Raw genomic sequence first — 14,672 nt, forward strand, 5'->3', positions numbered from 1 at the left:
ATCTAGCTCCTCTCTTGAATAGAAGCGTAATACTTGAAAACCCTTGCAAGACAAACTTCGGCCCACACGAGGCTAAGTCTATTAGCAGCGAGAAGCTTTAAGTCATACGGTGTAAGAGGAAAGCGAACGGCACCAGCCAGCATGGAGGTCGCTTTGCAGAGTTGAAGTCACAGAAGCGGAAAGGCTGCTATGAATAACTTATTTGTTTTAGCTTATTGTGCAACTCACAGACTAAAAGAAAAAAAAAAAAAAAAAAAGGGGAAGAAAACCCTCATGGCAAATGCTTAACTCGTGAGAGGTCATCAGACGCAGTCAACTGGCAGCCTCTGAAGAATACCCCCACTCAGGATAGCACATACTATCAATGGACGGGTGGCAGTGCCAAACAGCCGAAGCCTTCTGATGAAAAAACGTCCAATTAAAGTGCAAACCAGTGTTCTCCTTTATTCATCCTTTTTTGCGTGTTAAAGCCCCGGAGCCAACTTTCCATAACAACGGTCCAAAAAAATGACAGCCGAGCCCTCGTTCATGTTTCGACTCGGCTCGTGGACTTCAAAATAAAAGGACTCGTGTCGGAGTTTAATTCAATCAGACGGCCATTCATTCATCCGCTCACTCAATTTTATGAAGCACTTTAAAAACCTTTCGCCACAACAGCCGTTCATTCATCATCCGTGTCGATGATCCCGTACTAAAGGGTCACGGGTGCGGGAGCCGATCCCAAATGTCATTGGGCAAAGGGCGGGTTTCACCCGGGACCGGTCGATCGCGGGGCCGCAGAAAGAGTCACCCATTCACACGTCATCTTGAGACATACGATCATTCATTCACATATCATCTAGAGACATGCAGCCATTTACTCTACCGTTCAAATTTCATTCGCTCTCTCATTTGCGCATCGTTTAGAAACACGCAACCGTTCCCTCCATCATTCACATGTTTGGGTAATTTAGGGTCTCCAATGAACCTACTGCATTGAGAACCCAAAGTACAACGCATGTAGACGAGGGTAGAACATGCAAACTCCACTCAGAAGGGCTCCCCTATCAGAATCAAACTTAGGGACTTCCTTACTGTGCGGCTAAACGCTAACAACGCACCACCAATTTGTAATTCTTCACTTAAAATTCGGGGCCCAAATAACAGGATGAATGCAACGGGACGATTTAGATCGCGCAACCCCTCGAGTGCTCATATGCCGCTGCGCCGAGACCGTAGAGGATAAAGACGGGAATGTAGAAAAATATCTATATCTCACACGAGATTCCTGCTCATTCCCAACTCCGTAAAATGAGAGCGGGGAAAGCCCCTCCGAATACTGCCGTCGCATCTTTGGTCTTCAACAAGACACTATGATCTCAACCGAGAAAATCAAGTGATTTCCAGAGAGCTTTGTCAAACCCCTTGCAGTGGGTATCGCACAGATTCCTGATCACTCCTTCTTATCCTCTTCATGAATAGATATTACATGTAAGTCCACGCATAAGAACAAGCCCTGTTTATGTTCTGAATATTACGTCGAGACGATATTAATAATTCATTTCGCGTGACGTCCCAGATACACAGCTGGCAATAATTCTCAATGAATGATTTTATCCGAGCAGCAACCGTCATCGATTCGAGTAACCGGCGATGTCGCGTTTGGGAATTTTTAATTGACAACCCATATTAAGAGAGCTATATTAAACCTCCAGATAAGCCACCTGAACCAGTCAGTACATCCTACAACTTGGTGTCTCCCATACCTTTATGAAGCCACTGAGGTTTCATATTTTTCCGCATAAAGGAGCCATCAAGTCAGTCTCTAACACGACTTTCCCTCTCTCAGCGTTTTAAGACACAAAATATCCTAAAACCGAATTTCCGGGTTGTCCCTCAAGCAGATAAGTTATTCCACCAGGTTGGACTAGCCTTAATACATCCTTCCCCATTTATTATTTACACTGAGTTAAACAAATGCAGCCTGAAAATAAATCCTCCCTTCCTGAGAATGATAATATTCATTTTTGTTTATTGAATCAGTTTCATAGTAATTTTGCGGCACTGTGCTGCGTTATAAAACGAGAGACGTTCCAAATATTGTGTCTGTTTCATTTGTGCAAATGAGGTTTGACAGGTTTGAAATGTGTATCGTACGGAATTAGTTTGATCTGGGTTTGCCTAATAACATAATATGTACAAAGTGATTGTACATATTTTCAAGCCACCGAGATGCGGGTTACTTTAGAGCCGGGGAATGCGGATTATTAAAAGCCAGGTTATAAGATAAAGGGCGATTATTTTGCGCGTGCATTTATGTGTGTGTGTGTGTGTGTGTGTGTGTGTGTGTGATAGAATGGGAGAGAGGAAGCAGGGTAGTAGTTTTGTCAAATTTTCAACCTTGAAGCCTAAAGTGTAATTTTTTTTTCCCTTCATCTCAGCTGAACAAAACACCGCATCACTACAACTCATCATCCTCACCACACATGCACAAAAATAAGCTTGTAACCCTCTCGCCTCCCGCCTCGCGCCCGGTCTCACTTGACGCATTCCCCCACCACCCCCCGTCCGAGTCCTGCTATTGCCGGAGCAACATCTGCACATCTTTCCCGATGATTCAGGGCATCGGCCAGACTAACATACCTCTAACTCAATTGATGTTTGCACAAACAGGCTTCCCATTAGGACAAGTGGCGCTGAATAGGATTCGCATTACTGCCCTGGGGGGATTGAAAGGGAACAGATGGTTTTCTTGCCAGTGTTTAATGAAGGGTTGTGCATCAGTTGGGTCTACCGACTTGACTGCTGCATTGATGGAAAAAAAAAAGAAGAGCGAGGGTTAGCAAAGGCGCCGAGTGTCACGTTGTGGTTCTGATAGTTCTGTGCTGTCAGGTCTGCTGATTTATTTCTCACATCGCCATATGCTAATTTCAGTGATAATAGTTGAAGTTATACGATCTCATCGCTCCCACGGTGGGATATTTGCAAAATGCTGATTTAATCTCTCTTTCATAGGCGCAAGGAGCAGCATCCAGTTTGGTCTCACTTTTTCTCTCCTGCCAAGAAGGAGGAGATAAACTATTTCACCTTGCGACTGATAATGCGGGGCTGTCAACTTGTCTTTCGTGCCAAACATGGTAATTATGTGCTTTGCTCTTCAATGCCCAGGGAAAACAAAACAGGGGTGCAGTAAGGTGCTTGTCATTACCGTTAGACTCCCACTCTTGTCAAATGCCATCCCTAAACTGTGACTGCGTGATTTGATTTCTGCCACATATCTGGAGTTCACAATCAGGTCATAGCAGGCAAACCACGGAAAAACCCGCCGCCGTGCGCGCGTGCGTGCGTGCAGGTTTTTCGTCTGCAGGTGTGTGTTTGTGTGTTAAAGTGTCTATTTTTTTTTTTTTCCTGTGTGTGTGTGTGTAATTGCGCATGTAAGCAGGTTCAGCGTGAATCTTTGTGGTTTGAGGCAAAGGAGACAAGGCATCGTGAATTGCGCTTTCATTCCTCTTTGTAAGGCTCCATTTACTTATCCCCATGGGGAAGATGATAGTGTTGAGCTTTTGCATGCCAATGCAAATGCTCAGCGGCGCTGCATGCAGCGTGTCTGTCCTTTTGGTAAGCAAAGGTATTAAACTTGGAGAGCGGGCTTTGTGGCAACACCGATACGGCTAATCTCTTTAGCATTCTCTTGTCGTGATGGGCCCTGAGACATTTGGTTTGCCTCTGCCAACGCTCATTAGTAACAAGATGTACAGGCTATATGGAATATGACTGCAGTGAGGAGACTCCAGCACAGGGGCAGGAACCCAATGAGTTTGAATGCTAAAGATGTTTTTTTTTTTTTTTTTGTTTACTTTTCTTTGCAGAACAGGCTTAATTTAATCCGATGAATATTCTGTACCGATAAACCCGTCTCTCGACATTCGCAAAACCGTATGTGATTTTGACCCGACCGCACTGAGAGAGCCTCACCATCAATTGGGGATCATGCGGTACGGCAGAGAGAAGTTGAGGGGTAAGAAAAAATAAATAAGAATCAAGTCTCCAATATTATATGCCAGACATTTCGCTGACACCTGATCGGCAGGATATTGATCCGCACTGAAGTTTGAGCACAACTATCATAGACACGAGAATGTGCTCATTCTTCTTTTTTTAGAATGGAATTATACTTGCACAGAATTATACTTGCATAAACCTAGAAGTCATAAATATTAATTGCGTGATTATTGCTTTAATTTGACAAGGGGGAATGTGTTACCCGGACAGGGCAATGTTAAACATGCAGTGTAACAGCTCAGTCATTTACTTGAGTGTTCAGCCATCCATATATTCAACACTGTTTCCCCTCTCTCACTCTCACTGATACACACACCCCGATCTCCCACTCTCAACACACACCCACACACACACACACACACACACACTGCATGTGTTAAAAAAGGGGAGAGCGCAATAAACTGCAAACCTGAACGGATGAGAAATGTTCAAACTAGAGATGAGACCAGCGTTTGCAGCAGCACAAATAGATGCACCGACAGAATAAGAAGGGATGCAAGAAGCGCCCAGTTGGAATGACATGTTACAGAGTTGGATTCTACGAGGAGGGTCAGGTGGGAGACAAATGAAGACAAGACAGTGGAGTCATCTCACCGGTAGCAGTCAGTCCTTCGGGATGGGTGCCCAACTCCTTCATGTCAACCACGCAGTGTCCCAGGTGCTGGGTGCCCTCCTCCATCTGTCCAGCTTGCCCCCCAGTTCTCCTTCCAGCTCCCCCACCTCCTCTCCCGCCTCCTCCACGGAACACCACAGTCCAGTCCAGTTCCCCGGCTAACGCGCAGCCTGCCGAGCGGAAAAGCTGTCACAAAGATAGCAATCTGCTCGCCCCGGCTCTCTTGCTGCCTCACAGTGCGCTCCCTCACAGCATTAAAGATGCCGTTTGGAAACTAATACGGAAGAGAGGCACCGGCGAGGGACCTGGAGCAGCGGCGGGAAGGAAGGAGGGAGGGAGGGGGTGATCAGGGGAGAGAGGAAGAGAGAGGGAAGAGGGAGAGTGATGAGGGAGTGAGACTCAGAATGAAAGAAAAAGCAGGACAGAATTGATGCTATGTGCGATACACAGCTCTATCCATAAATCTTGAGCTGTCAGGGCACCTAAACTAGACTGCGGAGCGCAACACAGCCGGAGAGACACAACTCTGCCCCCCCCTCTCCCTTTTCCCCCCCCTCTCTCCTCTCACTGCGTAGACACTGCTGCATCCAGACATGGCAGCAGGGGTCCCTCTGATTTCTGACAACCGTCACCTCCCATCCCTCCTCAAGCCTCCCCCCTTTCTCTGTTTTCTGATCAACAAAATATTAAAAAAAAAAAAAAAAAAAAAAAAAAAAAAAGCATCTGGATGGTGTGCTGAATACAGGCGAGCTGCAGCCAAGGATTTTTTTTTTTTTTTTTTTTGGAGGGGGGGGCGGTTGCAGAAAAGACAGAATTCATAGCATTTGCTTTTTCTTAAATATTTCAGTGTGTGCATTCCTCTGGCAGCTCCACCTCAGATTTAATATCAACAGGTTAATCAGTGAAAGTGGCAGAGATAACTTTAAATATTTATCTCCATTAAAGTCCTTTGTGTGATCCCGAGCCCGACGCTGGACGGCTGCGCACGCACGGTTATGGCTTGACGTCAGGTCTGCAGAAGGAACGCAGCCCCTTTGCTTTATCGTCCTCTTTTTTTCGCTTTGTCTTTATTTGTTGACCTCACCTCTTCGCCGCCTATTCCACCAAGTTTATTGCTTGTTATTTGGCCACCAAGGCCACGGTGTTACAGTGGGGACCATATCTAAAATCAATGTTAATTTATACCCTGCTGAATGGAGAGGATGTTGTGGTCCGTGCCGTAGCTCAATAAAGACGTTTTGAAGGCGGCAGCCATGAACTCCTAGAGGAGGCGCTCACCTTCAAAATGATAATGGACTACTTAGACATGATACTCAATGAGAAATAAAACATTGAGAAAAATCTGAAAATGACATACAAGCCGCCTAAATTTGATGTTTGCTTTGATGGCTCACTCAGCAACACCTTGAAGATAATTCACTTTTGTTTTCCTCCAAAATTCAACCAAAATTCCCCTATGTACTTAAACTATAACTTCTGTTCAATATGCTTTACCTGTTGTTTTGTAGCCATATTGGAAATTTCTCTCTATTTTTCTTATAAACCATCTTGTTTTGGTACACAAGCATTATATTCTCCGTCTTTTTGTTCTCTGTCTTGTTGAGATAATAAAGACGAGTCTCCGTTTAAGTCTTACGAAACTGTGAAAAGGCACTGGTTTTTGCAACGTCATCTCAAGATCGCAGCTTCGTATTTACAATCTGAAATGGTCACTTGAAGTGGTGGTCTTCTCGGGGTGTTGATTTAAATATATTTTTTTAAATATTTTTTTTTAATCTTTATTGTTTCACCGGTTAGCAGGGACGGTTGGCTGAATACGGCGTATTTGAGCGAAAGCCAGGAGCGCACGTTTTGGTCGCTGCGCGTGTAAACAGAAGAAACGTATTGACAGATAAAGCTAAATGCAATTAATGCAGACTGCATTCCTGTTTGAGAAACGGCTGCCAAGAAAAATAGATTCCAGCTGTTCATCCCAATGACAGGATTGGGAAAAATTGCTTTTTGAAAATAGATGTAATATACTGTAAGTGCGTATTTGCAGATACATGCTCTTCAAATGACACAACTGAAAAAACAAAGTGATTTCGTTATCTATTCCGTATTTGACGTTTGGGGGAACGCAATGTTAAATAACCATCATGTCTCAATAGCAGAAATAAAATAGACTTTAGTTAATCGGAGACCTGAGTTGTAGCAGTCAAACCCTGGATATCAGTATTATAGCCTGGAGAACCACGTTGAGTTCATGTGATTTCTTAGGACAGCTGGTCTGGATTGGGGCGGGTGCCAAAATCCTAAATGAAGATAAATTGGTCCCTGCTGGAGCAATAAGACAAAAGATGAATCCACTCGGCAAAAGGAGGTTTCTTCTTCACTTTCCACAAGTCTCACCATCCTTATCCCCTCATTCCCCTCTTGCCACATTCTTCTTGTTTTCCACCCCTTTAATCCATAAAACCTCCAAGATGAATGTAATCTTCTTCTGCTTTAATGAAAACGTGGTAGCAAACTCAGCAGAGGAACACATAATTGCACGGGGGCGTGCAAACAAACACACTCACCACTGCGGAGAGGGAAACAGGTCAGTGGACTTATCCATTAACATTCTAATACGTTTCTTTTAAAGGCGACATGTGTTGTCTTATTAAAGCCTGACTGATAAAGGGGGTTGAGAAAATCAATAGACAATGCACTGGAGATGGAGAACAGCACAAGTACACCAAAGAGGGGTGAAGAAAATAAACATGCCCTTTTTAGCAATTCGGCCCAAAGCCTGGAGAATAGATTCTCACATTTACCCATTCCAATAGCACTTGAGGCCCATTAGAATTTGAGATACACTCCTTCACAGTATTAACTGAGTGGAGCTAATAGCTTGATTTACGGTTGGGTCCGGGATTCATGCCGCCTCTGCCATGGTTACATGGCTTTTTATGCAGTTATAGCTGCTTGGGGGGGGGGGGGTATTCTACAATAACGTTTAAAAAAAAATGCAAATGATGAGCGGAAAAAATTATGACGAGCATATGCAGCGACGGCAGGGAGAGTTTTTGCCCGCACCAAGGACACGAGCCGTTATCTATCCGTACGCCACTTGACCATGAAGTCAAATGTCTTATGTGTCACTTTACACCTGATATTCTTTAATATAACGTGCCGCTGCAATTCATTCATAGACAAACTAAATGTGCAGTATTAGGTCAAGTATCCGCCTTTCTGATTTCACTTATAAAGAAGCTTTCATACAAATCACCTGTCATTGTTAGCCAGCGTGCTATAAGTCAAGTCACGTTAAAATCACCTTTGAAACATGTTTCGAGAAAACACCAGCGACCTTAGGGAATACAATGATACCGCTGATGCCGGGGCACGACCCTGTTTGTCCTTGCGTCTGTCATAAATACAATATCTTGCACGTAAAATAACACGTAGTGTCGATTTGCCGGGATTATCTCTTTGTTACGGCGGATTTTAAACATCTCTGACACGGTAGTGTTTGGGTACTGATTCAGAAAAATGGGAACGCCGCGGTCGGCAGCCGCCGCGAGAATTTCAAACAAATCAAACGAGGAGTTTAACCATAATAGCTCAATGAAATGTCTTTGTGAATCATCTCCCGAGAACCACACAAAAAAAGTCCAATTAATTTGAAAGGGGAATAGTGTTAAAACATACCGCGGTCAAGGGGAAAAAAAGTATTGTTCGTCCGTTACATTCATGAATAGCACGTTCTTGATTGCATCAAATACAAATACAAATGAATCAAAAACACTCCTTTGCTTGAAATTCAAATTTCTGCTGGTATTTAGTTCATCAGACGAAAAGGAATCGGGTCGTCGGACTATTAAAAGCGATGCACTCTGGAAAGCTGAACTATCGTCTGATGACTAACAGTATATCATACAGCATTTCTATTATGCTACTTTTTTGTCATTTACATGCACCTCATCATTTGCAAGTGAACTCCCATTATGGGATGTTTCTGTCTGCACATTATCTGTATGCCGTTGTGTCATTTGGTCACATGGACGACAATCAATTCCTGTCAAGTTCTACTTGAATCCTCTTCACATTAAAAATGAGCTGACATTCCTCCTCCTTCCAATCCCTTTTCATTCCTTCTTCTTTCAGAGAACGCAAAAAGATGAGGCTATTGATTTCTCATCATGAGTTGTCATGCCAGGTTAGGACATCCTCTTTAACGGCGCCACCGCCGTCATCCCGCTTGTTGTCTCGTAAGCAGGATCCACTCGGTTTCATTAGAGGGAAGCTCTGATTTATCGGATCCAAGACGCCTTTTTTTTTATAAAATACCTTATTACATTTTTAATGACAAAAAGCAAGCGTTTTGTTTTTTTTTTGTTTTTTTTTCCTCGAAACCCATATACAAATCATTGTATTACTTCTCATGCGGAACTCAAGATGTACACACCCCTGCAAAGTAAAACGTTAAAAAACATAAAATTCAGCCGAGCATGGGGAGCATGAAGAACCTGAGACGGCCAAATCAAACATTTCAAAGTGAGTTTATAATATATCGTTCGGGCTCCCGCCGAGAACGACCTCAAGGACTTTGTGGGGCGGGAGACTTTGACAGATACACGCTGGATCCGCTTGACTCTCATTACCCAAGCCTAACATTACCATCGCGACTTCGCAGGGCGTTTTCGCAGAACAAAGATTGTTCATCTTGTCACTAACTCCAATAAAGAAGGAGCTTAATGAATGTAATAGATGTATGGATTCATAAGAGGCGATGACTCTCGTAATACACCGTAAAAGTAGTTCCTTGAATTTTAAATCTCGGGTCAACTTTAAACGGTTTATTTATGGGGATAAATGCCATTTCACAGACTAATAGAAGGCTGTCGTATCTGTGCGGATAATAGATATTAAAAATATGACGGAGGAGGTTTGAGTGTCTCCCTCCCTCTGCCATTATTGACGTGAATGCACTTTGTCAAGAACTTTTTCAGGGATTTTCCGGAAGCGGTATTAAGTTTGTAGCAGAAACAAATTTATCACAAGAAATACTTTATATGATTTACTTTCCGGTGCTGTTTTGTCACAAGTTATCTTGAGGGACAACCGTCACTATTTGGGTATTATTTAATTTGCCGCTGTACAAACCTTCGTCAACTTCATACATCTGATATAGCTTCATAGCATTCATATGATCACTTTTTCATATTGTTTTTTTTAATAATTTGATGGATTAATTTTGGTATTATGTTGAAAAAAAAAAAAAAAAAAATCCAGGAAATGTTCCTTTACTACAGAGTGTTTAAGGAATAAAAAAAATTCTTGACTTACAACAGTCTCTCTAACAAAGAAGAAAGAGGACTCCAGCTATGCTAGAAATGGCTCTGACACAGTGGAAATGAAATGGCTTTGGACACTCAATCTCCCCGAGAGAACTCACAATGTTGAAAGAACAGAATAGATATGGATTAGCTGCTTCTACCACGTTTCTTGATTACTTGTCTCTCAGAGACGCGCAGCGCTGTGCCAAACTCCATGTATCATTCTTACTAAAGGGGCAAAAAAGTGTGATTCCCAATATTTTCTTTTTTTTTTTTTTTTAACTTTATGATTGTCCTCTCATAAGGAGCATTATGGCCATCAAGAAAGGTCACAACTGATTTAACCCCAAGCTGAAATACATCTCTGTGAATTGCCAGGTTATGAGGCTGCTTTCTCTGCCTTTATTTCATCATCTGTTGGCCTAGTGAGACAAAGAAAATAAGAATCATGAAAGAAAATGGACAACCCGTTTAATATCATATACAAATGAGGGGATTTCCAACTGGAATTGGATTGTCTAAGTGTCCTTGGGCAAAACACTGAACCCGGCCTTGCATAGCAGCTCTGCCGCCATAGGATTGTGTGAAACGGGTGAATGCAATAAATAAAAAAAAAAAAAAAAAAATAAAAATTCAATTCCTATTTTGCCACTTTTCTCAATAAGGTGGTTACTAGTAATGAAAAGAATATTTTTTCAAAACAAGGATCAGAGCGTTTGTCCACAGGTTCAATTTTGGTCTTGTCTCGCCTTACACCCGCACTGGAGAACTGCATAATTCTCTCTATATCATTGTCTGGTATTCATGAGGTTTCCTTAAACTCATTTTATTCTTGAGGGCAGCCCACAGGGGAGTGACCTTGAGGTGTTCAGAGTGAGTATCACAGATGTTTAGGCTGTGTTCAGCTATCAGTGTTTAAACCAAATACCTGAAATGCATAAGAGTGACATAAGCACACAGAACTCTGCTCATTCATTCATTCTTTCATTCATTCATTCAATCTACTGTTTATCTTGCACTTTGGGTGGGCAAGGCCTATCTCATCTCTTATTGGTTGAAAGGCAGGGTTCACCCTGGACCAATCACACAGCCACATTTAGAGCCATATAACCGTTCATCCTGTCGTTCACAGGTCATACAGAAATATGCAACGACTCCATTCCCTCATTTATTTGGGCAATTAAGTTTTTCCAGTGAACTAGTTCTTTAGAGAGCATGTAGGATGAAGCCCACATGGACAAGTGGAGAACATAGAGAGCCCACAAAAAATGTCAACATTTTGTGCATTCTGGATGTTCAGAAGTCAAAATTCTAACTTCTCATTCAAACACTCAATGCTCTGTTTTAGTGATTAAAGCAAAAACAATGTTCTTGATCCGGGCGCTTATCAGTAACCAAGAAGTCATCAGTGGCTCTTTGACAATGACAAAGACAGACGCCTGAACAATGATGTGCAGTCAGGGGAGGCAGGAGAATCCGAGCCTCACTTGGCAATCTTGGAAAGAAAAAAAAAATGCAAAATGAAAAAAAAAAATTAAATGGTTATATTTATCAGTGAATTGCAATATAAAGGTATTTTTCGTTTATCTTCACCAGCTTTAGATTGTTTCTGATTCAAAATGGTTGGATTTTCACATTTACTCTTCAAATACTGAGACAAGACGTGCGGTGAGGCCGCGGACTGTTGAGCCTCAGCGTAGATCGGCTTTGACGGCTTTGCACTAAGACTATATTGCTGTCTCTCGGTATGTCACTATTATATGTTTAAAACCTTTTGCTATATGACCTACATTTCCATTGTACACTGTTTTTTGTCCACAACTGTTTGTGTGTTACTTGTTTCTTGTGCTGAGCGATCATAAAGCGGCTGCAAAGAGGCCATTAAGTGAGGCACACAGTTCTCCTGCCTCATGGTAGGGGGCGCTCATGATTCCAGGGGTCCTTCTTGGGACTTCTCGGCTGATTCGGTTAATAAGCTACTCTGTAGGGTTCATATGTTTGTAAATCTGATTGCGATGAAGTCAGTGCCTCACCAGCCATGAACCTCAGCTCACTGAGTCTATACCTTGGCAGAACATGTATTTCTGCAAAGTTCAGGTGACGAGGCACGGTCCGCAGCATGGGGAATCAAGTCATTACCGAGTTTCCTGCAAGACCACCGGACATAAATCATACACAGGCTATTACAGCATCATAATCTTGGTGGGTGTTAAATCGACTACACCACATCAATCTCACACCTGCTTCTTGAAATCCCCCGGCAAATTTTGCCGTACACACAAACTTTCGGCTCACGTGTCACTCGGACGGGTCTGGTCGGCTGAGAGAAGCCACTGAATTTTTAACACGCGCATCTTCGTGTCCAGGCTTTGGCCGAACACCTCTTAGGTGCTTTTAAAAGGGAATTGCAGGAGAATATCAGCCAAAACAGGCAGACGAGAGGGTCGACCCATCAGCCAAAACCTTTTCACAAGACACAAGCGCACGTCGGCTCATTAAAACCTTAAGGGATAAGCTATCAGTGGAGGAGATCAGTATCTAATGTCAGCTGTCGGCTGTTACCCAGCCAATGCAGCAAGGCTGCGGTGGAAGAGCCTCGTACCTGGGCCTCTCGCTGGCTCTCGTCCAAACACAAATATACCGTGCGTGCACACAAGGACACACAAGCAGATTGTCAGTGCGGTACACTCTTGTTGCATAAGAAATTAACTCCCACGCATTCAGATAGATCCAAATGCATGGCATCAATACATACGGGAGCTGCCAAGTCTTCTTGTCAAGCTCGCGCCAGCCGAGTGCTGACAGTAAAGCAAAGAAACAGCTGAGAGGAGTATCCCCCTGATCCTGCACTCTGTCAGCTGTACGCTCGCTACCATTCTCTGACAGCAAGCATCCATGTGCTTCTGTTGTTTGGAGTCCATTCCTGGGTTATGACAAGTCTCTCGCTGCATCTTGTAAACAGAAAAATTGTAGCGCGAAGCCAGAATTAGCCCCCGACCACTGATGGGTTGCGGCAGGCTATCAGCATACAGGTCTGCACCTGCTAGGCCACCTGATTGAGGTGGGATCACTAAATGGACCGAATCATGAAATGCTAATGCCGCTGATGGGAGAAGAGGATGAATATTTCTCATTATATTACCAATTTCTGATATGCTCACCCTCCCAGCGTTTACACGCAGCCAAGCCGAATTCAACAAACACATCGAGAATGGACATGGGAGCACATAACTTAGTCCTGTAAAACAATAAATGGAATAATGAAGAAATAAAAACCTAAAGCTTACCAGAATAACGGTGTCCTTTCCATTTAGCATGTGCTTGATTTTGACTTGATATTATTTGCATGAATGCATTTGAGATGATCGCAAGTAATACCATCGATGAATAAGCAAGTAGTGCGGGATTTATTTGAAGCTATGGAGAATTTAAAATTGTAATGAAACAGAAATTAAAATGAAACAGAATTAGATGCTCCTCCGAAAAGTAATTATTAAATGTACATTTATATCAAATCTAATCTAAAATGTAAATCCGGGCAAACTTTGATGGCTGGGATGATGACATCGGTGATTTTCTGGGGTTCACTAGAGCAAACTTTAACTTTACGCGATATGCTTTTTAGTTTTAAAGTTTGTTGATCAATGCTTTGGCTTTTCTTTTAGTCTTTTAAGCAAGAAACTTTGCTTTTGAGTCACTTCAGGATCATCCCCCCCCCCCCCGTTCACTTAAACTGTTGAATGACAGCTATTTGTGTGCTGTCTGGTTTTACCAATTGTTCTAAGTGCAGGTTTGGTTCTCAAAAAAAATCTCTTTTATTTACGGTATTCAACTAGGAATGGAGAATATCCACTACAAACCGAAAACCTTGCAAATTCTTTGATAGAATTAACTTCGGAGTAAACTCAGTAACTTTCCATGATGGATTAGAGTTAACAGGGTGGACATGTAACTTCTGAAGCTGTCTCTGCACACAATGTTCTCATGTTTAATTCAAGTTTTTTTTCTTTTTTTTCATTTTTAACATTTTTTTTCGTAGTAAATTCTGTAGCATCTTTCATAATCCAACGCAAATATTCAAAGGTCCACCTAAGCCCCCCACATATCCAATTCTGCCATTCACCGCAGCTGTTTGAACCACATCAGGTTGTATTATGTTAATGAAAAATCACAAAAAAGCAAGATAATTGAATACTATGTAACCAAATAGACAGTTTTTGTCCTGATTTCCATGCATGCACATTTGGAGTTGTATTTTCTCACCTTTCATCATGCAGCTCACAGAGAAGTGCTTTAATTGGACACTTCGGATTTAGTCTCTCGGATTATATCTTGATTAGAAATATTAATAAATGGGGATTAAGCGTGTGTAAATGGCTCCATATGTATTTAACATCATTACAATCACATTTCCCAAAGACAATGCGGCATATTCTCGCTCCCCTTCAGTTTTTCAACCTCATCTTTTATCAAAAGTAATAAATTACAAAACTTGTTCTAGCTATCAGAATGCATTGTGTTGATGTCAGATTTCTTAAAATGTCTTAGAATAGGTTGGGGATATCAAATTGTGGCAAGTATAATTGGGGACACAAAAACAGTAGTGTATTTATGACCTTGAAGAAAAAAAAATACTGCATCCAGTTGACAGAGGAAGAAGAGGAATCTACAAACACCGCAGTTTGGAATAGTTGGACAAAATAAAGAGTGAGGAA

The 14,672-nt window shown here is 42.3% G+C and overlaps 1 protein-coding gene across 2 annotated transcripts in view; it reads right to left on the reverse strand.

The window, feature by feature from the left end:
* The window catches only part of inpp4b (inositol polyphosphate-4-phosphatase type II B), a 164,383-nt gene extending 159,285 nt beyond the window's left edge, over positions 1 to 5,098 (reverse strand). The window contains exon 1 of one of the 2 annotated variants that reach the window (XM_086157338.1): positions 4,636 to 5,097. In XM_086157338.1, coding sequence (XP_086013464.1) covers positions 4,636 to 4,720 — 85 coding nt within the window. In that variant the 5' untranslated portion in view covers positions 4,721 to 5,097. Of the gene's footprint in view, positions 1 to 4,635 lie in introns of both variants that reach the window. The other variant, XM_086157337.1, reaches the window with a different exon arrangement.
* Between the last annotated feature and the right edge of the window lie 9,574 nt (positions 5,099 to 14,672).

This window comes from Fistularia commersonii, chromosome 12 (assembly GCF_037954325.1).
Source record: "Fistularia commersonii isolate RoL2024-O1a breed Wild chromosome 12, RoL_Fcom_v1.0, whole genome shotgun sequence".
Classification (NCBI taxonomy): domain Eukaryota; kingdom Metazoa; phylum Chordata; class Actinopteri; order Syngnathiformes; family Fistulariidae; genus Fistularia; species Fistularia commersonii.